This window comes from Euleptes europaea, chromosome 1 (assembly GCF_029931775.1).
Source record: "Euleptes europaea isolate rEulEur1 chromosome 1, rEulEur1.hap1, whole genome shotgun sequence".
NCBI lineage: Eukaryota > Metazoa > Chordata > Lepidosauria > Squamata > Sphaerodactylidae > Euleptes > Euleptes europaea.
In genome coordinates, this window is record NC_079312.1 from 79183060 (window position 1) to 79206491 (window position 23432).

Here is a 23432-nt window from a genome sequence, read left to right on the forward strand (position 1 = left end):
TGCAATCCCACCTCTGCTATCGTGTAAAGGGACTATGCCTTGCCCTCAGTATATCCTTTGGCTTTCTCTGCAAAGGCCTCCTGAGTGAGAATCATCATCAAAATGCTTGATGGTGCTATGATCAGTTTGCCTGCTCAGCTGATTGCCAGAAGAGCTTTGGAGAATGTGTGTGTATGGGGTGGGGAGCCTTTGCCATCTTGCGGCTTCTTTCAGTTGGCCAGGGGCTCTAATCAGCTTTCCTGGCTGTGCTTTCCCTGATAAAGCTTGCTGTGTAGCTCTCTTGCTATGTATAGTCTGGCAAGGAAAGACTTTGCCGAAAGCACTAGCTGTAATTGTGCTTGCACCTGCCCTCCCCTCCGTTTCTCATCACTCTTCGCATTTTGTGATGCTAATAGTCAGCAGGTTTTTCCTTGCCTGGAGAATGCCCTTTCTGGAAGCCGGTAGCCAGTCTGCCCCAGCAGAGGGCGGTGTGAGCATACAGCTTGGTAGGCAGCTGAGGCCATAAAGGGAGACATAAGTGTCCTTGACTTTTCCCCCTAATTCTCATTTAGTCCTTTTTGTTTTGGGTGGCTGTTCTGCTGGCCTCTGCCTTGTTTTAACAGTGCACCTCCAAGGTGTTGCTCTGGGAATGTGACGGTATTAGAGGGGAAAAAACAAAACCCTTCTCCAGTCCCATTGCTAATTGAATGCAACAGTGGACAACTGGTTCTGATGGTTTTGTTTTTCCTTGTGAAGTGCTGAGCACAGCATAATCCACGGTCCTTCTGCCTTCTGAATCTGCAGCAGCACAGGGTTCAGGCCGGCTGGTATGCCACAGGCTTCGGATGGGTGCTTCATGTTGCCGTGAATCTGTGTTTTCTGGCTTTGTCTAGGCTAGGCGAGGTACAAGTTGGGGGCCTGTAAAGAACAGTGCATGTGTTGGGGAATGGGAGATAAATTGGGACACCCCCCCCAAAAAGAAGCATAAAAGCACCAGAGTGCTGAGCTCCAGGACTAAATTAGGAGCTTCCAGCACACTTAGCCCTGAATCTAACCACTGGTATAGTGCAATTGCCCTAACTGATTCTCTAGCTCAGAGAGAGAGAGAGTTGGGGGTTGGAATTTGGGGATATGCACCTCAACATTGCCTGAATGAATTTATTCTAGGGTGCTGCATATTACCTACCTACCTAATCTACCTAATCTATCTATCTATTCAGATGCTGGACAACAATGCGCCTGCTTGTCAGGATGCTTGGGTTTTATTTCCTTCTTTAATTTACAAACTACTATTTTTCTAGCGTTCCTGGGGGAGTATGCAGAAGCTGCCTTTGTTTGCAGTTAACGATGCAATCATTGCTTGTGGGTGGGAGTGGTTCTTTATTGGATTGATGCATGTATCTCCTAACGCTGCTTTTAAGTTTGTGGGGCTCTTTGTAAGAATGGGAATGTCGAGAGATTTTTTGTCTTAAAGTAACAAGGAGTCCCAATCGTTAGGGGGAAATTTGAACCAGAACAGGGAAAAAAAAGAGTAAATAAAATCTTTGGTTCTTGTAGGTTATTCGGGCTGTGTAACCGTGGTCTTGGAATTTTCTTTCCTGACGTTTCGCCAGCAACTGTGGCAGGCATCTTCAGAGTAGTAACACTGAGAGACACTGTCCTTCAGTGTTACTACTCTGAAGATGCCTGCCACAGTTGCTGGCGAAACGTCAGGAAAGAAAATTCCAAGACCACGGTTACACAGCCCGAATAACCTACAAGAACCAATGAACTCTGACCGTGAAAGCCTTCGACAAAATAAAATCTTTGTTTGTTGCAGTGCAAAGGATGCCGAAGAGGAAGAAGAAAAGTGCAGACGGGCCCAATTCCCGGGGCCAAGATCAGGGAGAAGAGGAGTCAAGGGGAGTGTCGAGTGCCAAATTGAAGCGCGGCTTTGATGATGCATTTATTGTTATATCTGACAGTGATGGAGAGGTGAGTGGTCAAGAACACAGATCCTTCCTTGGAGGGCCTGTTTATGTGCTGAGGTAATTCTATGGGAGAGTCAGTTCCACCTATCTCTTCAGAGTTAAGTAGATGGATTTCAACGCTGTTGTCCGTGACCTCTTCTCTAAGGCTGCTTTCCACGTAGTGTTGGGTGTTGCATTATTGGTGCACTGCAGCAGTCCTTTGCAACTTGGAACTTCCTGTGTGGACATGATGATCCAGTTGCAAACAACTGCCATAGCACAATTATAGGCTGTGCACCTACTTGTCGTTTCCTGTTGTGCTGTTTTTTAGGGTTGCTTGAATTTCTGTCCCAAAAATTATCTCTCTCATATATAGTATCTAAAGGTAAAGGTAGTCCCCTGTGCAAGCACCAGGTCATTACTGACCCATGGGGGAATGTGGTGATGTCACATCCCAACGTTTACTAGGCAGACTATGTTTACGTGGTGGTTTGCTAGTGCTTTCCCCAGTCATTTTCACTTTACCCCCAGCAAACTGGGTACTCATTTTACTGACCTTGGAAGGACTTAAGGCTGAGTCAACCTTGAGCTGGCTACCTGAAACCGACTTCCGTCAGGATCGAACTCAGGTTGTGAGCAGTGCTTTTGACTGCAGTACTGCAGCTTACCACTCTGCACCAGGGGGCTCACATAGTATCTACATGTATCCAAGTAGGAAAAAACCCTTTGTTTCCTAACTTTCTTTCTCTGGCCCCTTTTGTTTCAGGTTTGCCAAATAGATTGTATTTATTTTGAGTTATATTCCCACATCACAAGGGCACGAGGCAGCACATTTAAGACATACCATGAAGCACATTAAGCTGTATACTGCCTTAAACGTGAGAAGGCTTGTATCACTGTCAGAGTTTGCCTGGGCTTTCTGAGGAAGGGAGTTCCATAGCTGGGGCTGTCACTGCAGAGGGTCTCTTAGTTCCCCTTTCTGTTCCCACTGCCGCATTATAAAGAAGAGGCTTTCAATTGCTCTTTGAGTTTGTGTTACATAAGAACATAAGAAAGGCCCTGCTGGATCAGACCAAGGCCCATCAAGTCCAGCAGTCTTTTCATACAGTGGCCAACCAGGTGCCTCTAGGAAGCCACAAACAAGACGACTGCAGCAGCACAATCCTGCCTGTGTTCCACTGCACTTAAAATAATAGGCATGCTCCTCTGATACTAGAGAAAATAGGTATGCAGCATGACTGGTATCCATTCTAACTAATAGCCATGAATACCCCTCTCCTCCATGAATATGTCCACTCACCCCTTAAAGCCCTCCAAGCTGGCAGCCATCACCACATCCTGGGGCAGGGAGTTCCACAATTTAACTATGTGTTGTGTGAAAAAATTCTTTTATCTGTTTTGAATCTCTCGCCCTCCAACTTTAGCAGATGACCCCGTGTTCTAGTATTATGGGAGAGGGAGAAAAACTTCTCCCTGTCCACTCTGTCCAAACCATGCATAATTTTATAGACCTCTATCATGTCTCCCCTTAGCCGCCTTCTTTCCAAGCTAAACAGCCCTAAGCGTGGTGACAAAGAGTAGGAAGTAGTGTCTTGGGCAGTTTGGTAGGACTAGTTCTCACCTGTTTTAAGGCTTTAGAGGTCACATTTTTTGGTATGATCCTTGCGAATTGCAAAATTACACTGTATTTTGCCCAGAAAGAAGTCGAAAGCCGAATCTCAGAACACCGAGGTGAGCTACTTCTGTTGGGAGGGGAATGGTGTGTTCTGCACTGTCTGCGTTATCCCAGTGGTCAACCAGGCCCTCGCAGTAGGGGTGCCTTGAGACCGAGAAAGGATGAATGGTTCACATCTGAAATAACGGGTTGCAGCTTACTCATCGGCTGGAGGTGGTGAAAAGAGGCTCTGGCTGCCCCAACCACCCGAAATTCTTCGAGCATAGCATTTTACAATGGCATGTGACTCCTGAAAGTGCACCCATGCTGTGAGAATTTGCCCTGAAAGCATCTAAAGAGTAGGGGATGATGCTCAGTTTGTTCCAAAGCCGACTGATTGTGGTGTCTGTTTTCCCCCCCAAATATTGTGCCCCGGTGATGGCAGCGGCACAAGGCATCCTAACCACAGAGCCTCTTGCAAATTGTAGTTCTGTTAACAGTGTGAGAAGATGAACAGTCTGGTAAGCTTCAACTGCCTCTGTCTGGAGAGGAGTCATGTTGCGTGTCCAGTGTGACAGATTTATGTTAAATTGATAGAACCTGAATGTCAAGCTGTGGGGCATTCCACAGAACTCCATAATGAAGATCCTTAACTGTTAAATCAGTGCTGATAGCTGCGTTATTTACCACAAGTTTAAGTGTTAGCAGTTGCATTGCTGATTCTGGAGATGGCCCCGAGTTTCCATGACCTGGACTTTGTCCCGCATAATGACTGGCAGAGGAACTAATTTATCATGGTACCATCTGCAGTTCAAAAATTTTTGCCTGATGCTTTTAAGGAGATATTTACACATCGCTAAGCGATTTCAGCCTCCCTACAGATTATAGATCTTGCATTCTGTTTCTTTGCTGGGCTGTATTGATAAAGAGATGGTAATTATGTGAAAAGGTTAAAAACTCCTATAGATGTTAAACAGAGGAGGGAAAAGCTTTGCAGCAGTTGATGCTGCAAGTTAGGTCTGCGTACTTATTGGAGATCTTCCCTGCTGGGAAACTCCTTTAAAAGAACCAGAGCATCTAGCAGCAATTATCCCTCTTCACTAAACCCCCAGCTTGGCAAGGGCGCTAAGTTAACTTCGGATTTGCGCTGTATTGTCGATCTGTATATTGAATTCTGCAAGGAAAGACGACTCCAGCAGCTTCAAGCATCTACTGTACGTGGGAGATTGGGACCTATCATTGGCCACTATTATTTGTCTCAATGTGTACGCATTTGAAATAGAGAAACAAAATAGCTCTTAAAATGCATCTATAAAAATGTTAGGCACTTTGGCGAGACTATATGTTCAGGCCTATAAACAATAAATTCTGGTGGCATAATCGCTCATATTACAGAACAGGATACGCTCAGGGAGGCCATTAAAGAGCCAATTAGGTTCTGTGTAAGTGAAAACAGTTCACAGCCAGTTGAGTAAGTGGATTTATTCTGTTTGCTCTGTTTTTAGATCTGGGGCTATAATGCTGCCTTCTCATTTTCTCTCTTCCAAAAAAATCTGCTTCTTGGGAATTGTGAAAGATGTGCCTAACTCCTGAAACATTTTCTCAGACTTGCCAAGCACGCAATGCAAAATTCGAGTTCTGAATTCCATTCTTGATGGAGCAAAGGCTTCTTCATAAGAGGCACGTAAGAGTCTAGATAAATAGCTGTTTGAGAGTGGAGTAGATTCTCAATTCATCTGGCAGCTGTTGGGATGTGCTTCCTTACATTTTGAAGGTGGGTAATGGCAGGTTTGGAAATCAGAGGTGCGGCGGACTTTTTCTTTTGCAACCTCCCGACAGATCTTTAGAACAAGCCTCCGATATTTCTCATGTGCCAGGATGTTTTGTAGCAGTTGCAGCTGGAAAGTGTCCAACATCTCACATTTGATGCTCTCTGGCAGGCGGAGTCTCCCTGGAATTTCTCAGTCAGGCTTTATTGTCAAACCGGCCGTGCTAGTTTGCAAACTTTTTTTTTTTTTTGCTCCGGACTTTGTTACAGCATCTGCTGAAACTAATCTGGTGAAACATTTCTTCCCAGCGGTCAGTATAACTACTACTTATAGGCTCAGCTTGCTCTGTGGTGGTTGGCCCTGTCTTCAGACTTTCTCTGCTATTAGCCATAAAGTATTGATGCCTTTCTCCAAAAAATGTGTGTTAGATTTCTTAACTTGTTTACTTGTTATATTTGTATCTCACCATCTTCTGAGGAGCTTGGAATGCTATTGTAGCTTCCCAGCAAGGAGGGTTAGGCTGAGCCTAGCTACACAATACCCCATGGCCTATCAAGCAGGCATGTTGGGAAACTTAGATTCTCAGGTGTGTGGGCATCAATTTGGATCAGGGCTGCAGTGCACAAGTAGAGAGGGGGGGGTTTAAGCCTTCCCTATGCAATGTGTTCCTGACCTGAAATGAAGTGGCGTCCGTGGTTGTTTCAAGACAGGCAAACAGCACAGGGGAAGCTAAAGCCCCCTCTGCCTGCCAGCTGCAGTCCCTTTCTGAATTAGCCTCCATGTACCGGAGAATCTTCAGGAACTCCCAACACACATCTGTTTGACGGCGCAGGGCATATCCTGGAATGGATGTGGGAACAGTGTACTCTGTAGTTAAGTCTTCAGAGATGGCTGGTGCACCAAAGGTTGAATATACAGCTGGGCAGAGATTTAAATCCAGTTTTCCCATCTGGAAGCCCAGCATCTTGCCTACTGTGTCATATTCTGGCCTTCGGAACTGGAGCAGATTGTTTTCTCATAATTTCAAATAGCCAGCCTCACCTTGGAAGAAATGCTCAAGAAATGGCAGTAAAGCCAGTGGAAGATTGCAGTTGAAGGGAGGCAGAAGAAGAGTTGCAGTAGTGTGTTTGGTGAACCTGATAAGTATATGTTTGCACTGTGGGCTGTCTTCTCTTTGGTGTGGTGTTGGTTTTGCAGTGCTTGTAGGGTTGAACAAGCAAAATGGCCTTATACCAGTTCAGATCAATGGTCGATTTAGTATAGTTTTTAGCTTCGTAACAGGAAACTACTTCATGCCTCTCTAGTTTCCGCATGTTATTAGGGCAGATGTTTTATGTCAACTAAAGTCATTTTTCCACTCTGTACTTGTTTTGCATTGCCGTAAAGCCCCAGAGGAGGCGTACCCCCCCAAAAGGACTTTGTATTGGATCCAGCAAGCCATCTGTGGAAGGCATGGACAAATGTGGATCCTTCTATTGCTCCCCTCTCCCCAAGGATCCTTTCCAGTGCTCCCTCCTCGATACAGTTCCCTGACCTGTGTGGCTACTGGCCCACATGGCAGGGCCGTAGCTGGGGGGGGCGGGTGAGGAGGGCAACCACCTCCCCTGTGGCATGCAGAGGAATGGTTCGGGTAGGAGAGGCACTTCTGCCGCCCTCTCTGCATGCCACAGGGGTGGCGGCTGCCCTTCTCTCACTCCAGTTATGGCCCTGCCATGTGGATCCTGAAAACTTGAGAATCAACTTTCCTGTGGTCAGAATGTACCCCTGGAGGGGGGAAGGGAAACAAGGGAAAGATCTATGATCCATGTCCCCATAGTTTGTTGGATCCAACCCCTTATTATGGAGGGAAGAAGGTTTGTGTGCAGGGCAGCTTCCTGCATTCTCTGGGCTGAATGAAATGTTCAGAATTGGGATGGAGTATGGTCCTTTTTGGACTATACTGCTAAAGGCAGTGTGTTGGGATAGTGGATTGGAGATGACTGGTTTATTTTAGGGACACTTTCCTCTGGTCTGAAGAAGCTTTCACCAATGCAAGAGGCTGTTTTGCTGCCAGGTCACTTCTGTGAGAGTTCCCAACCGACCTGTGCAAACTCCATAAAATCACTTGCTCAGACGTTGATGCAGAAACAAGGAGTTTATTGAAGGCTTCAGACAGTATAGGTCAAACACGAGTAAAAGTTGCAAGTGAGCAAGACTCCAAAGCTACAGAATTATATCCCCTACAGGGTACCAAAGTTCACACCTATGTCATGGGAAGCTACAAGATAGATGGGTACAATACAGACATCAATCGACCCCAGAGGGCTTGTTAGGGCTATCTGGTCTCCAAGGCCGAATCTGGCATGAGGGAGTGAATCAAAGCACAGCAGGGGAGGCATCTGTTAGAGGGGAGGCATTCCAGCCAGGGCCTGACAGATATGGCGCCTGAACCCAGGAAATGCCAAACGGTGTGAACTGCTTTTACGAGTTCAGAGGGTGGGGGGAAACTGGGACCAGCAGACAGAGACATGCAGACCCTCACAACTTCTTGCATTTGGTGAAATACACCAGTGATAGCAGAGCAGATTGGTATGATCTCTCCTTACCCCATCATATGCTTGAATGCTCTGCCATGTGAAAAAAGCCAGGAAAGCTCCTCTGTATGGACAGCTAGCTTCTCAGAAAAGAGTTTTAGCCTATTTACATAGTACGTTTCTTCACCACCTCTCAGGGCACAACTGCCTGAGCTGGCTTACAATAATGTCAAATCAAAATAAAACCATAAAGCAATCAATCGGTTATTAAAATAACTAATTAACAATTAAGTCATCCAACCCCGAACAATATCAATAAATTATAAAATGACCAAAACAGCAAGCCACACCAAACAGAACACTGACTCCCAATCTGTTTCTGGGTTCAGTTCAAGTGTTGGTCTTGACCTTCAAAGCCCTATATAGTTTGGGACCAACATACCTGAAGGATCGCCTGATCCCTTATGAACCCACCTGATGACCACAGTCATCTTTGGAGTCCCTTCTTCGGGTACCCCCGCTTTCTGAGGTTAGGCGGGTGGCAACCTGGGAGAGGGCTGTCCCTTTCAGTTGCCATCTTCTGCCAGTAGGTGAAGATTTTTTTGTTTGTTTCGTTTGGCATTCCCTCAGTGATTCCTCCTTCCTGACCAATGTTTTGATTCCTGTTTTTATGTCTTTGTATATATTTTCACTCTGTATTTATTTATTTATTTATTTATTTATTTATTTCATCTTCTATCCCGCTCTCACTCCCGGGCCAAAGGAGTTATTTGTTTTAGTGATGCGTAGCGGGGATTGATTTTTAATGGTTTTAAAATGTAATTTTATCAGGTATGTTTTAAATTGCTAGTCACCTTGATGGGCCTAGTGAGGGCAGAAAGACAGAATATACATTTTGTAAATAAGTAAATAATAAAAACCACTCTGCGCCAGAAAATCAAAGCATAACCAAGAAACAGCATAAAACTATAAAACAGGCCATTAAAATTTAAAACAATATGATGGTGAAACATTTTGTTAATTTAGTTCAATACATAAATTGGGGGAGGGGGTTGTTGGCTTCAGCATATTGATAACACCTCCAAATCCTAGGACAATCTTTCCCCGAAGTTTCATGAAGCTGTTAAGCGGCACGAAGAACAGAATAAAACCACAAAGGGACTCCATAGCATAAAAGCCATGGAGGGAAGTGCTGTCAGGGATCCATCGGCTCAGTCATCCTTGGGATGGACTGTCCAAACTGATCCTCCACCCTGGCTTTTTGCTAATCCGCCAGCTTTCCACATGCAGTGACATGATATTCCTTCACCAGCAGTCTGAAGTGGCACAGTGAAGACAGGACTGTACCACGTGTTATTTCTGCACATTTCAGATGGCCATCCATGTGTAGGGTTGCCAGCTCCAGGTTGGGAAATACCTGGAGATTTTTGGGGCGGAGCCTGAGGAGGAGGGACTTTGACGCCAAAGTGGCCATTTTCTCCAGGTGAACTGATCTCTATCAGCTGGAGATCAGCTGTAATAGTAGGAGATCTCCAGCTAGTACCTGGAGTTTGGCAACCCTATCTATGTGGAGGAGTAATACTAAATCGGAAGTAGGCGAAGCATTCCTGAAAAGTCCAAGGGCCTTTTGAGGAGGGGGATTTCTGTACTTAGTTTTTCAACTGTACACATTACACAGCCAATACTGGTCCTATAACCTGGAATGCAATGTGTGTCATGCAGTTGGTTGGTTATTCAACCCATTCACATCTGACCCCTTTTTAAGTCTCCTTGCAGACACTCTTTACCTGCTGAAGGGATTAAGAGAGAGCCTGGAGGTATATTTGCTTACCATGTTTGGCTTAATTCATTCTGTTAAAGAGGACAGGCAGCCTAAGGGCGTTGGTTCTATCCAAGGGAAACAGTGTTTTTGTGACACAGAAATAAAAAAGCCTTCCCAGAATTGTATAATTTTAGCATTAAACGGAATCTTAAAATGTTATCTGGGTTTGGGGTTGGATAATTTAAAGCTTTTTGCTCTGATCTGTTCCCTGAGATGCATTAAAAAATAATCAAACACACAATCCCTGATGGCGAAACAGGCTTTTTGTTACTTCATTACTGTTGGTTGATCCATCGTTTTACCACCACTCCCCAGATGGCAGGCATGGACATTGGATGTAGTTGCCCATCCCTGGTCTAGGTGATGCCCGCCCTTGAGTAAAAAAATCTGATAAATCTTTGTATTTAAAATAAAAATAAAAATCAGAGACTGTGTCACTCCAAAATATCTCTTATTAACTTTTCTCACTTTCAGACATTCTTGCTGATGTTCTAAATCTGTCCTCCTTTAATGGAAGTCCATTATGTCTTGTCCTATCTTCTGTAGCCTTTCTGCTTGAGCAGCTTCAGAAAAGTTTAAATGTATTAGAAAGGTCTTGTCATTTCCCCATTCAACTGTCAGTCTTTTCTAGCCTTATTTCTCTTCTTCTTTTGGTTTCTGTCCTTTGTATATGTTCATTGCTTCAGTCTGACTATGGTGGAATGGAGTGAGACAGTGTCTTCACGAGCAATCCTAATCCGCTCTACTTGGAAGTAAGTCCTATTCCATTCAGTGGTGCTTACTTCGAGGAAAGTGTTCTTAGAATTGCAGCTCTCCTGTCTTAAAGTTTGACTGGTATTTCTTTGAAGTTGCATCATGTGTTTATTTAGGCTGTAATTTCCCAGACCTACATAGGTTCCCCTCCCTTACCTATTATCTCCTGTTTCATTAATGGAGCATTGATTTCCCCCCTTGTACATATAATTACGTTCGATGCAGGCAAGTTTTGACTTCCGTTGTTGAATTTCTCTTTATATTAAGAACACTTCATTTTCAAAACAAGTACCTATATTGTGTTGTATGAGTGGAAATGAAGCCCCTGAAACTGAATGGCTGAGTGGCTGTAGTAACAGGAAATGTTCAGTTGGTCAGAGAACCTAGCAATTTGTAGTTTAACTTATGGGAAGAAAGGGAAAGTTGTCAGCTTGGCTGGGGTTAAACCCTAACATGGACAGATGGAGGACTACGAAAAGGACCAGGGAGGTAAGGAAGATAAGGGGCAGAAGATTCAGAGTCAGGGAGGCTGAAGAGAGGGTGCAGAGTATGTGAGAGAAACCTGAAGGTAAGTATAAGTGACTTGAGGAAAAGGGCAGAAGAGAAAAGGAATTGAGGAAAGCAAACAGATGGCTCTGAAAATATTGGACAACACTCCATTCAGAAGAAACTGTGGAAGGTGACATACAGGAGGTGCTAAGAAGGCCGATCAAGAGACAGGGAAGCTAAAGGAAGGGAAGAATTATCTTCCTAGTTACACTTTCTATTCTCATTCCAGAATTTTGACCTGATAACACACAGGGGACAAAAAGGACATAAAAGAAAGAGGTGACTTTCACTTATCCAAAGTCTCTTTTTCTTTTGTTTCAGCTGAAACACTGGGCAGATGTCATCTGAGAGCTAGAACCTGTCTCTAGTCTGTATTTCCTGCTTCTATCCTGACAGCAAACCATTCTGTGCTCTAACAACTCATCAATCATGCAGTAGTAACTTGCAGTCCACGCTTCTGTAATTTACGTAGAGAACATCATAAGTGGGAAAAGTGTATCAACTGTCTTAATATGGTCACGGTAGGCTATATAAACTATGGTGCCTGGCTAGCATATAAAAACCGTTTTTTTAAAGTAGGGGTAGGCTGCCATGCCCTGACCTGGATGGGCCAGGTTAGCCTGATCTCGTCAGATCTCAGAAGCTAAGCAGGGTTGGCTCTGGTCGGTATTTGCATGGGAGACCACCAAGGAAGTCCAGGATTGCTGGGCAGAGGCGGGCAATGGGAAATCACCTCTGAATGTCTCTTGCCTTGAATACGCTACAGGGTCTCTATAAGTCAGCTGCAACTTGATGGGACTTTCCTCCTCCACCACCACCATATATATTTATATATATATTTATATATATATTTATATATATTTTGTCTCGACACTGGAGCGTAGCTTGCTGCAGAGGTGCAGTTAACAAAAGGCATCTCTAGCCATGCCTTGTAAAGTTTGTAATAAGCTTGCCTTACACTGCCCCACTATGCTTGTTTGGCCATAGAGCCCTCTTATTCCTCTTCTGTCATCTCCAGGATTCATTTTCCCGGATATGACTAAAGATTTTCCTGATAATTTTGTTTTCAGATACCATCAATGTGTGTGTGTGTTTTGTTGTTGTTGTTGGCCAAGATACTGCCCCCTATATCAATACCATATTAATATTGTGCATATCTACATCTTAGATATTTGAGTTATGGGCGTGGATGCAAAGACCTTGTTCAAAGTGATTTCAGCGAGCCTTATTTTCAAGGCTCTGCGTAAGGATGGGTTGCCAGAGTTCATTCTTATTTCTGCTGCCTGTTTCAAATTGCCGAGTTTAAAAGAGAGGGAAGAAAAGCAGTTCTTCCATTAAAATATGTGGAGGGTTTAAGAACTAATCTCTTTCTGTGATCTCTGGGCAAAGCTTACGCTAAAAGTGCTTGTAAGCATAAATTAAACTGTAGATCTGTGCATGGAGGGAAAAAAACCCAGATTACTTCTGGCTGTGATATTTTAAAATATCTCTTTAACCTAGAGAAAAGAAAGGGAGACTTTATCCGGAGTTCTCACTGTGAGTGGAGATGTGCGGCGCAGAAATCAAATCAAGCATAACTATTAGTTTTCCTTGTAAGTTTTGCATTAGGAATGACCTTGTGGCAGTGTTGGCTGCAGTTTGGGGATATTTAATTGATTAAGATTATTTTTGGACTAGCGATCTTATTAAAAAGGCAGTTGGTTGAACGGTCCCTTGAGTAGTTGATATTCTTGTAGGCGGATGAGCATTATTAAAAGGTTGGGTCAGATTAGAGCGGCCCCACTGCCTTTGCTGATTTCTTTCCCTCTCTGCATTGAATGGAGGTATATCAAGGCCATCCTTGCAAGCACGGATTCAGAGTGCTTCTGGATTATGGGGTTTGCTCCCACTAGAAACACAAGCTTCCCATGAGCAGATCTAAGACCTAATTAAATAGTGTTTTTCATTTTCTAGTTTTATTAAATAAGCATGGTTTTAAAAATCTCAGTCACTGTAAACTCTGTGAGTGTGTGTGTTTTTAGGCCACGAGGATTAATTGGATTCACTACAGCAGCTCCCTGGACGTAACTATCCAGTAGAACAAATTGTATAGAGGGTCTATCGGGACTTCCACTTTTTATGCAGTAAATGCTCTCTTGTTACTAGTGTTGCACGGGACTCTCCCAATAATTCATTTTCCCAGCACTAAAATAGCAACCCGCATTAAAACAGGGATAAGAGAAAGGGCAAAAAACCAACTAAAAGCTTGGGCAAATATGTTTTTATTTGGTGCTGAAAATGCAAAAGGCTGAGGCCAGCTGAACAGCTGAGAGGGAAGTGTCCACATCTGGTTGATACCTGCACACATAGTATTTGAGAGACTTATATTAACCAGTATTACAACAAGAACCTATTATACCAGATATTTGAGTAATTGAGACTGGAATTTACAACATATACACATGCCTGGTTGGGTTTGAATTGCTTGTATTTGTATTCATTAATGTATTTCTGTAAATGTGTGCAGGTTTACAAAGGGTTTTAATTAACCACTGATGAAGGCCCCATAGGCCGAAATGCGTTTGGTATGTGGTTATAGTTATCAACCTCAGGAAATGCCATTGTGCTATTTTAATGCTTTTAAATAATTTTAACTTTTATATAGCGCTTCTCCTCCGAGGCAAGGGCATCTCATGATTGGGTGTTTTCCCGCTGCTCCCAGGAGGCAGGACCAAACAGAACTTCCTGTCTCCTTGGCGGGAAGACCGCCCCAATCCTCAGTTTTTTGTCCTGCCTTGTCCGGAGAGCAGCGACTATTTCTAGCTCTAGCCTTAATTAAAAAAAAAAAAAAAATTATCCCTTTGTTTCTGTCCGTTGGCGTGTCCTTGTTGTTTGTTCGTCTCCTGTTTTGGTCTCCCCCCCCCGTTTCGTTCCCCCCCCTCCCCGCTAGCGCGGGTTGGCGAGGGGCCGAGGAGACGGGCTCATAATCAAGATGGCCGACGCAGCAACGGGGAGAGAGGACGACCTCCTCTCCGTGGAAGACTATCAGGCCGGCGGGCTGGTCCACTCCGCCCAAACCCCCTCCAATGACCGCAACGACGGATCATTGGAAAGGGAGGGAGCCGCGGCGAGGTTTTCGGGCGAGCAGGAAGAGCAGGTGCCAGCAAAGAAAAAGGCGCGAAAATCGGCGCCGAAGGTAGCGCCGCTCCCCGGCGCTCATAAAAAGAAGAGACGCTCCAGCAAGCCCAAGATCGGCTCCTCCAAGCCCGCACCATCATCCACAAGGCAGCCGGCTCCAGTTCAGCCTGCAACCTCGGTGCAGCCTTTGAACCACTTTGGAATACCAGTAGGGGGGCTCCAGGCGGGAGGTGGCATCCCCCCCCCTTCGAGCGCTGTGGGTGAGGGGAGAACATTTACCAATGAGGAGGCCAATGACTTAGTTAACCTGGCCCTGCAAAGACAATGGCAAGCCTTCCAAGCCTTTCAAATGAGGCTTTCCCCCCCCTTCCCCTGGGTGGTGCAACAAGCTTCCCCACATTCTTCTTCCTCCTACCCTAATAATACTGATAGAGAGGATCTTGAACCTATCCCCTCTACTTCTTCTAAGTGGCCCACTAAGGCGGCCAAGAAGGCCTCAGTTCACACCACAGTACTTCAGGAAGAGGACCCTTCCTCGGAGGAGGATCAGTCTTCTGACCCAGGGGAGCGCGAAGAAGGCGAATATGACTCTGACGAAGACATCCCGCCTTCAGATGAGCAACAGCCAAGGCTGTTTTCTGGGGATGACTTTCAGAACCTGTTAGCTAAGGCCCTGTTGGCACTGGACCTCTATGAGGATCAGGAAGCCTTGGAGGAACCTACCCCAAAGCGCAAGCGGGGAGTGCAGGAGTGCTTTCCTAGGAAACGGACCCAGACTAACACGGTACCATTCCCAGAATTTTTCCTGCAGGCGGTCAAGGACGAATGGGACAATCCCACGTCAGGGAAGCAAATCCCCAGTGGAGTTAAAAAGAATTACATCTTAGCACCCCATGCCATGAGCCTTCTTAAGGTTCCCCTGGTGGAGGCTCCTGTTATTGACCTTCAAAACCCTGGCCTAGTTCCTGAAGATGGTGCTGGATCCATCAAAGACCAACTAGACAGGAAAGCTGAGGCGTTGACTAAGAAGGCTCATGAGGCTGCTGCCATGGCCATCCAAACAAGCGCAACGACGTCCATTTTTGCCAGAGCCTCTTACCTCTGGATAAAGAAACTAATCCAGCTAGTTCCTCAGGAGAACCAACGCGTGGCTGCTGGCCTGGATAGGGTCCTCAAGGCAACTTCCTTGATGGCGGATGCCTCTCTGGACACAATTTCCTTTTCAGCCAAATCTATGGCTTCAATCACCTCTGTTAGGAGAGCCTTATGGCTCAGAGCTTGGCCTGCTGATTTCAAGGCCAAATCTTCCTTAATGGCCTATCCCATTCAAGAAGGGAGATTATTTGGTGAAAAATTAGACAAAATCCTAGTAGAAACTAGAGACAAACGTCATGTGATGCCTAAGCAGCTCAGAAAGGACAATCGCCCATCTGGATACCAGTCCTTTCGTGCTCCCAGAGCGCCCTTCAGGTACAGATCAGAATCTAGAAAAGGATCCTGGGGCTCAAATAACAACAATTCCCGATCATTTCGTAAAGGCGGCAGGTTCTTCAGGCAGGGTCAACAAACTCGCTCGGACAAATCTGACAAGTTTGCCAAACCTAACCCCCAATGACTCTACATTTCTTCATATTGGGGGAAGGCTGCAGGCGTTTGCGAGCAGGTGGCAACATTCAAACCCCGACAACTGGGTTATGCCAATAGTTTCCAGGGGTTACCTCCTGGAATTTTCTACCCCACCTCCGGATCGCTTCATCCTTTCCCCCCTACCAGCAAAGAGGAAGAAACATCTAAGAACCCTTCAAGCTATTATCCATCTCCAGCAGCTGAAGGCCATAGAGGTTGTTCCGACCCAGGAAAGGTTCCAGGGAGTATACTCCATCTTTTTTACGGTCCCCAAATCAAATGGGGACTGGAGAGCAATCTTGGATTTGAAATTTGTCAACCGCAGGATCCAAAAGAAGCGTTTTCGAATGGAAACACTGCGTTCAATTGTGGAATCTCTCCTCCCGGGAACCTACATGACGGCGTTAGACCTCAAAGAAGCCTATCTTCATATCCTTATCCACCCTATTCACAGGCGATTCCTCCGATTCGCTTATGCCCAGGAGCACTATCAGTTCAGGGCACTCCCCTTTGGGCTTTCCTCAGCGCCCCGAGTCTTCTCCAAGATCCTCATAACCATCATGGCAATTCTCAGACAGGAATCCATTCAAGTCCACCCTTATCTGGACGATATTCTGGTATGTGCCCAGTCCCGACACCAGTCCCTGGCGGACACCGCGCGAGTTGCGCAGATCCTGCAGGAACACGGGTACATTCTCAACTTGGAGAAGAGCTCATTAGAACCATCACAGAACATCATCCATCTCGGAGTTCACATAAACTCAACCACAAACACTCTTTCCTTACCACAGAAAAGAATCCTCAAAATAATCAACTTAGCCAAAGCGGCAATACTGAACAAAAGATCCACCTTAAAGGCGCTAGCGAAGCTCATGGGTCATATGGTCTCAAGCATAAATATCGTTCCATGGGCGAGATTCCACCTGCGCCCACTCCAATGGCTACTCCGGCCATTTCAGAGAGACATTACCCGCAGAATACACAAACAAATCCAAGTACCATTCTCAGTGAAGAACAGCCTTCGGTGGTGGACCAACCCTTCCAATCTGAGCAAAGGCCTACAGTATATACACGAAGATCCGCTGCAGGTCTTCACGGATGCCAGTTTGGAAGGTTGGGGAGCTACCCTCAACTCCAAAGTAGCACAGGGTCGTTGGTCACCACAGGAAAGGAAGCTCCACATCAACCTCCTGGAGCTTCGGGCAGTACGGTTGGCCCTGCTGGCGTTCTCAAGGGACCTCCAACACCATCATGTCCTCGTGCGCTCGGACAACATGACCACGAAGGCGTACGTCAACAAACAGGGAGGATCCAGGTCCATGGCCCTTCACCAGGAGACGTCTCTGATCTTCCAGTGGGCACAATCCAACGTTCTATCGCTGAAGGCAGAGCACATCAGAGGGGTACTAAACACACAAGCAGATTGGCTAAGCCGACAAACGGTGGAAGAGGGCGAGTGGTCCCTCGACAACTTGACCTTCCAAGCCATCACAGACAGGTTCGGCCAACCCGTAATAGATCTCTTCGCATCCGCCAACAACCACAAGACCCCTCGGTTCTTTTCCAGGTATTACTATCCAAGAGCGGAGGGGACGGATGCACTTCTTCTTCCCTGGCCCCAGGGGCTGCTGTTCGCCTTCCCACCGATTCCGATTCTTCCCAGAGTCCTGCGCAAGATTCGGCAGGAAAGAGCCACAGTTCTTCTAGTGGCCCCCTTTTGGCCACGCAGGCCCTGGTTCGCGACTCTCCGCAGTCTCTCGGTACAGGAGCCATGGCAGATCCCAACCACTCCAACAATGCTTCAGCAGGGCCCTCTAACCCATCCAAAGCCCCAATGGTTCTGCTTGACCGCATGGCTCTTGAGCGCTCAAGACTCTTAGCTTGTGGTTACTCTCAGGAAGTGGTAGGGACTATCCTAGAAGCTCGCAAACCTTCTACGCGTCGGATATACACGGCATCCTGGAAGGCTTTCGTGAGATGGGGACTCAGGAAGAAAATCGACCCCTTAAATCCGGGAGTTAGTAAAATTTTGGAATTCCTACAGGAGGGAGTAAGGCTGAAATTATCAGCATCAACTCTCAAACGTCAGATTGCAGCCATCTCCACTGTCATTCCTTCTATAGAAGGTGCTCCTACCTCTCAACACAGGGACATTTCTGCCTTCCTGAAAGGTGTCACACACATACGTCCTCCTACCGTCCACCGATTTCCCACTTGGAAGCTAAACCTAGTCTTAAAGTCTCTCACCTCGGCACCATTTGAGCCTCTGCGAAAGGTATCCCTTCAGTTCCTTCGGATGAAGGTATTTTTTTTGACAGCTATCACTTCAGCCCGCAGAGTCTCGGAGCTCAGAGCCCTTTCGATCCACAAAGGTCTCTGCACGTTCCATAAAGATAAGGTTGTTCTGAGGTTGGACCCTGCCTTCCTACCAAAAGTCAATTCCTCCTTTCATAGAGCTCAAGACATCTCCCTTCCATCATTCTGCCCAAATCCGTCCGGTCAGACTGAGAAAGCATGGCATACCCTGGATCTCCGTAGGGCTATCCGCATCTACATTGATCGAACAGAGGAGTTTAGAAAATCTGACTCGATGTTCATCAACATTTCCAATCCCAACAAGGGCTTAAGAATGTCGTCTGCTTCTATAAGCTACACTCTGCGTAGGTGCATCATAGAGGCCTACAGAGCAGCCAAGGTTACTCCTCCAGAGGGCATCACCGCTCACTCCCTTCGCAGCACGGCAACCTCAGCTGCATTCAACCGACAGGCCCCAGTGGACGAAATTTGCCGTGCGGCTACTTGGTCTACTATCAATACATTCATCAAACATTACCGAATTAACACCTGGTCATCGGCTCAGGCGGCTTTCGGACGCAGAGTCCTCCAACATGTGCTGGAAGAGAACTGACCCACCCACTATGGGAGCTCTAGAAGGTCCCAATCATGAGATGCCCTTGCCTCGGAGGAGAAGGATGCCTTGGTACTTACCGTGAAGGCTCTTTCTCTTCCGAGGCGAAGGGCATCTGGCCCACCCGGACGGAATATCTACTCATCTGCAGACCAGAATGCACATCGTACCATTGGATGAGCGTCCAAGCAGTTGATGACGTTTACTCGGCCTACACCCCGTTTGTCAACACTCCGTTAGTGACGACGGGACTGAAGTTCTCAAGTTTCCGCTCGTTGGCGGTCCAGTTGCCATTTAACCCTCCGGGGTCATATAGGTTCAATGTTCTATGTTTTTTAAACACTCCTGTTTCCTTCCTTACTTGTTTACGGTTCTCAGTCTTGTTTAGCAATTCTCTAGGAGCTAGGCAAGCCAGTAACTGAGGATTGGGGCGGTCTTCCCGCCAAGGAGACAGGAAGTTCTGTTTGGTCCTGCCTCCTGGGAGCAGCGGGAAAACACCCAATCATGAGATGCCCTTCGCCTCGGAAGAGAAAGAGCCTTCACGGTAAGTACCAAGGCATCCTTCTAATAAATTATACTTTTAGTATTTATACATAGACTTATATATATTTTCCTTTCACCCAACCTCGGGTACCCAACCCACATCTGGTGCATCACCATTAAGAAGTTCCTGTGTCACTAGGGTTGCCAGGTCCCTGTTCGCCATCGGCAGGAGGTTTTTGGGGCGGAGCCTGAGGAGGGTTGGGTTTAGGGAGGGGAGGGACTTCAATGCCATAGAGCTCAATGGCCAAAGCGGCCATTTTATCCAGGTGAACTGATCTCTATCAGCTGGAGATGAGTTGAAATGGCAGGAGATCTCCAGCTAGCACCTGGAGGTTGGCAACCCTATGTGTCACCCACAATCCTGCACCCTGTTTAGATCTGCTCGTAGTATTGAGGCAAACAATTGGAGGAGTAGCTGGTGGAGAAGGGCGTTAGTGGGTATGCCTAGTGTTGTGAGAATTAGGATTGTCTGTGGTTTTTAGTCTCAGCTATATTATGTGCGTGTAGCTCATATGTCTACAAAGTGAAGAGCCGTGGCTCTGTACTTAGATAAGGTCCTGTATCTGTGTGCTTCCCAGCGTTACCCCATGCATCACTCCTCATTTCTTCCTGTCATTGAAATTATGGAGGAGGAGTCATCAGTTCAGCGCTTCAGCCCCATTCATCCATTGCCGTAGGCAGAAACTATTCAAATTAATCTGATTTATGTGGATTTGCTTGATTTCTAGAGCATATCAAAAGCATAGAATTTGGGTTTCTTTAATATATGGATTTGAGATGTACTTTTGTCGCAGAATGTGCACCACTGAGTTATTAAACGGTGTTTCAGTTGTGAGGGTGATAAATCTGGCAAAACAGAATTCTTTGTCGAAATGTTCTGGATCTCTAAGCTCCCATTATCTACAGGCGCTCCTAAACCCTGCCCCTCTTTTTCCTGGCTCTGCAACCTTATAGGGGCAGGAGAAGGCTAATTTTCAATATAATCTCAGAGTTCATCGCCAAGGCTTTGAAGCCACAGCAAGAATGAAGTGCATCATGTGAGTACTGGCAAATGCTGGGGTGGGGGAAGCAAGAGCATGTTTGGCTTGTCATCAGGAACGGTGTCAGAGTGCATAGTATTGGGAAAAGAAGACGTTCTTAGTGACTAAACAAAGGCTAGTTTGTAGGAATACTTAGGAACTGGGGAAGTGAATCCCCCTTAATAAAACAATGCAGATCAAGAGTCCAATCTTGTTGTGCAGCCAAGGTCATCCTACCCCAGAGAGATAGGCAAGGAAAAGCGATTGCTGGAATAAAAAGGAGACCAGAAGGAAACATAATAAGACAGCAGTGAGGCAGGAAGAAGCAACAGCATGAAGGAGGAGTAATGAAGCAAAGCTTAGTTTCTGCGGTTCAGAATGAAGGATATGGCTGGTTGGGAAAGTATTTATAGGGCTTGTGAGAAGAGGGGAACAAATTGCGCAAAGCGTGGTATAGTGGTTAAGAGCGGCAGACTCTAATCTGGTGAACTGGGTTTGATTCCCCACTCCTCCACATGAAGCCTGCTGGGTGACCTTAGGCTAGTCACAGTTCTCTCTGAACTCTCTCAGCTCCACCTACTTCACAAGGTGTCTGTTGTGGGGAGGGAAAAGGAAGGCGGTTGTAAGCTGCTTTGAGACTCCTTGAAGGTAGGGAAAAAGCAGGGTATAAAAACCAACTCTTCTTTTCTTCAGAGCAGCTTCTGAGAGCATGCCCATACCACAAGAGGGTATAAAAAAGGTGCTGCCAGCAGGTCATCCTGGAGTACCAAGCATGCCCATCTGCAAATGAGCCTAGGCCTCTGTTCTATTCCTGAAGTGGCGCTTGATGTATGAACCGTGTGAGGAACAGAGCTGATGTTCCAGGAAGGAGAAGAACCGTACTTTGGCCCTAGATATGACAAGGAATAGGCGATAGATAAGAGCATTAGCTAGGGAGCATTCAAGCTGGGAGGCATAGGAGGAAAAGAAAAAGAAATATTGTCTCTCAGGTGAGTAGAAAGTGGTTGGGGAATAACGTCTACCACACTAAATGCTTCCTTGTTTTTGGTTGTTTTACAAGCAGCAAAAGAAAGTGCATATTGGGATTTGGAAAATCATACACTACTATGCCTTGCAGTTAGTAGGATAGGCATGCTCTTGGGACGAGATTTTCTAAAAAACTGTAGACAAAGGTAGCGGGAAACAGCCGTGAAACTAGTTCTGAGCAATAGCATGGGGAGGCTGGGACTGGTGTCGGGGTTGCTTGTGTTTAACATCCACATTAATGATCAGAATCTGGTGCGCTAATGAAATCCACGGGTGATGGTAAATTGTAAGAAACAGCAAGCCGTAGAAGAGCCTTCCAAAGGGGCCAGGGGAGACTAGAAAACCTGGGCAGAAAATCCGAAAATTAGACTTGGCCTGCAAAAATGTAACTTATGCATGTGTGAGGGTGGGAGGTAAAAAATTCAAGCATTGCCCTGAAATGGAAGGACAAAAGCAAAAATAAAAATTGGTAGGTTTAAAGTAGTCATATGGCAGCAGTGTATTGTGTACCAGGAGAACGATTGCCTGTACAGTATCTGTGCCCCACATTGAAGAAGAAGAGTTGGTTTTTATATGCCGACTTTCTCTACCACTTAAGAAAGAATCAAACTGGCTTACAATCACCTTCCCTTCCCCTCCCTACAACAGACACCCTGTGAGGTAGGTGGGCTGAGACAGCTCTAAGAGAACTGTGACTAGCCCAAGGTGACCCAGCTGGCTTCATGTGTAGGAGTGGGGAAACCAACCTGGTTCACCAGATTAGCATCCACTGCTCATGTGGAGGAGTGAGGAATCAAACCCGGTTCTCCAGATTAGAGTTCACCGCTCCAAACCACCGCTCTTAACCACTACACCACGCTGGCTCTCTTGGTATGCTTTTTGCTTAAAAGTTTAGTCTGACTAAAAGGAATTCAGTCCCAAAGCCGTGAAGGCACCTAGAAGCCTTGCAAAATATTAACAGGCTGATATGGATGTATGTGTGCATGTATGTGATTAGTGTTACCAGAATAATTTATCTGTAAATATGAAAGGGATTTCAAAGGCCTAGTCCAACACTATATTCAGGCAGGATTCTTTGGCTGCATTACCTAACAACAAACTACAGTTTGTCAGCACAAGAATGAGCCTTGGAAATCAATGGTCTCCTGTCTTCCCTCACGAGCAGCCCGGCAACTGGAGACTCTTGGTTCCCTCTGAAGCACATACTGTGATCTGTTTCTTGCCTCCAAACCAGGGCTCCAAGCTATGGTTCAAACTTCATTTTTAGGCAAGAAACTAACCATGGTTTGGACATAATGATAAACGAAGGGGACCGAAAGATGCAAGCCCAAGGATGTCCCAGGCAGGTTTGTCATTATGTCTGAAGGCAGTCATACAGCCAAATCTTAGAACTGAAAGGGATGTTAGAAGACAGCCCACCAAAGCCCTTTACTTGGAGACAGATTAACCAGATTCTAAAGCATCCCTGATCTGTCTCTGTCTAGCTTTTTTTTTTTTTTTTTAACTTCGTAAGTTTTGGCATTGCCTTGTGTCAACACTAAATTCTATTTTGCTACTTCTTGTAACATTGAAATCCTTCTCAGCAATGCCACTGCCTAATTGGTTAGTTAACCTGGTTCTTATACTTGCTTGCTAATTTTAATTTTATTGTCATCAGTCCAGCAGCCTCCAAGCTTATGTGTGTGTGTGTAAAGGGCCATCAAGTCGCAGCTGACTTATAGTGACCACAGCAAGGGGTTTTAAAGGCATGTGATTAAGCAGAGATGGTTTGCCATTGCCTTCATCTGCAAAGTCTTCCTTGGTGGTCTCCCATCAACTGCTGGCCCTGCTTAGCTTCTGAGATCTGATGCGATTGGGCTATACTGTACCATTTCACATCCCCATGTCCAAGCTTATGCAGATCATTTAAAGGGTTTCGAATATAGTCTGTGGTTTCTTCCCCACCCCAGCTGACTTTGGGGTCACCCACAAATTTGATACATGTACCATCATCTCTTACGTAGAAGTTATTTGTGAAACAAAACCATGCAGGCTCGAGAACTGACTACTGTGCAACTCCAGTAGCTTCCTGTTTTCTGTGTCAATTTATTATTATTCACTAAGTGCAGTTATTTTTAGCCACTTTGTGGTCGCTCCATCTAGTTCACACAATCCATGCTTAGGAGGATGTAATTTGAATGTGGATCAATATCCTTGTTGACATCT

General features: G+C 45.8%; 1 protein-coding gene across 1 annotated transcript in view; it reads left to right on the forward strand.

Annotated features, from left to right (window-relative positions):
* Positions 1–1806: 1806 nt before the first annotated feature.
* Positions 1807–23432, forward strand: part of UIMC1 (ubiquitin interaction motif containing 1) — a 68576-nt gene continuing 46950 nt past the window's right edge. The window contains exon 1 of the mRNA XM_056866361.1: positions 1807–1953. Within this exon, the coding sequence (XP_056722339.1) occupies positions 1807–1953 (147 nt within the window). The remainder of the gene's footprint in view (positions 1954–23432) is intronic.